The sequence below is a fragment of the Entamoeba histolytica genome, genomic scaffold (assembly GCF_000208925.1).
Source record: "Entamoeba histolytica HM-1:IMSS scf_1104750517741 genomic scaffold, whole genome shotgun sequence".
Taxonomy (NCBI): domain Eukaryota; phylum Evosea; order Mastigamoebida; family Endamoebidae; genus Entamoeba; species Entamoeba histolytica.
In genome coordinates, this window is record NW_001915856.1 from 1 (window position 1) to 1352 (window position 1352).

General features: G+C 29.0%; 1 protein-coding gene across 1 annotated transcript; it reads left to right on the forward strand.

Moving 5' to 3' along the window:
- Positions 1-32: 32 nt before the first annotated feature.
- EHI_094680 (chaperone clpB, putative) lies at positions 33-977 on the forward strand (the record flags this gene model as incomplete). The annotated part of the gene is made up of 1 exon (XM_001914511.1): positions 33-977. One exon carries the CDS (start codon positions 33-35, stop codon positions 975-977), a length of 945 nt encoding a protein of 314 aa, XP_001914546.1.
- Positions 978-1352: the final 375 nt, after the last annotated feature.

Below are 1352 nucleotides of genomic sequence, written 5' to 3' on the forward strand. Positions count from 1 at the left end.
TGAGTAGATGGACAGGAATTCCAGTTACTAAAATGAATCAAAGTGAGAAAGCAAGATTACTGAACTTAGAAAGTGAAATACATAAACGAGTAATAGGACAAGATGAAGCAGTGACAGCAGTTAGTGATGCAATCATTAGAAGTAGAGGAGGATTAGGAAATGAAAAACGACCAATAGGAAGTTTTATGTTTTTAGGACCAAGTGGAGTAGGTAAAACAGAATTAGCAAAAGCATTAGCAGCTGAATTGTTTGATTCAGAGGAAAATATAGTTAGAATAGATATGAGTGAATATATGGAAAGTCATAGTGTGTCGAGACTGATAGGAGCACCACCAGGATATGTTGGATATGAAGAAGGAGGACAATTAACAGAAGCAATTCGTCGTAGACCATATAGTGTAATATTATTTGATGAAATTGAAAAAGCACATCCACAAGTATTTAATGTGTTATTACAATTATTGGATGAAGGAAGATTAACAGATGGAAGAGGAAGAACAGTTGATTTTAAGAATACGGTTGTGATTATGACATCGAATTTAGGAAGTGAAATAATAATGAAAGGAGTAGAAACAACAGGACAAGTTGATGAACAAGTTAAAGAACAAGTCATGGAAATAGTGAAGAAGTCGTTTAAACCAGAGTTTCTCAATCGAATGGATGATATTATAGTATTTTCACCACTTTCAGAGAAAGAATTGAAAGAAATAGTTAAATTACAAATGGGAGAAGTGATTAAAGTCATTAAAAAGAGATATCCAGGAAGTGAAGTTGAAATGACGGAAGCAGCAATAGAAGGAATCATTAAAGCAGGATATTCAATAGCATATGGAGCAAGACCAATGCGAAGATATATTGAAAAGACAGTTGTTACAGAAATAACAAAATCAATAATAGGAGGAGTGATGAAAGAGAAGAGTAAAATTAAGATAGGATATGAAGATGGTAAGATTGAAGTTAAAATAACTGATAACTAAAAAGGATAATAATATAATTGAATGTATTTTATAAAAGAAAGAGGTTGAAAGAGGTTGAAAGAAAAAGGAAGAATAATATAAAAGACAATCAATTGAATAATAATGTTTATTTTAAAGTGAGAATAATATTTATAAAATAAAAATATGAATAAACTTTTATATTATTATACAACTCCATTTTACAACCCCTTTATCAAATTTGGAAGTATAATAAAGTGTTAACTAAAGAAAAGATACAACCAAAATATCTTCTGAAATAATGGTTATTGTTAATATTTTCTGATGATTTTCAAAACATTGAAGTTATAAATAAAAAACAATTAATGAATATGAAGAAGAAAAGAAAAAGAAAATGTTTATATAATTTGTTTTCAC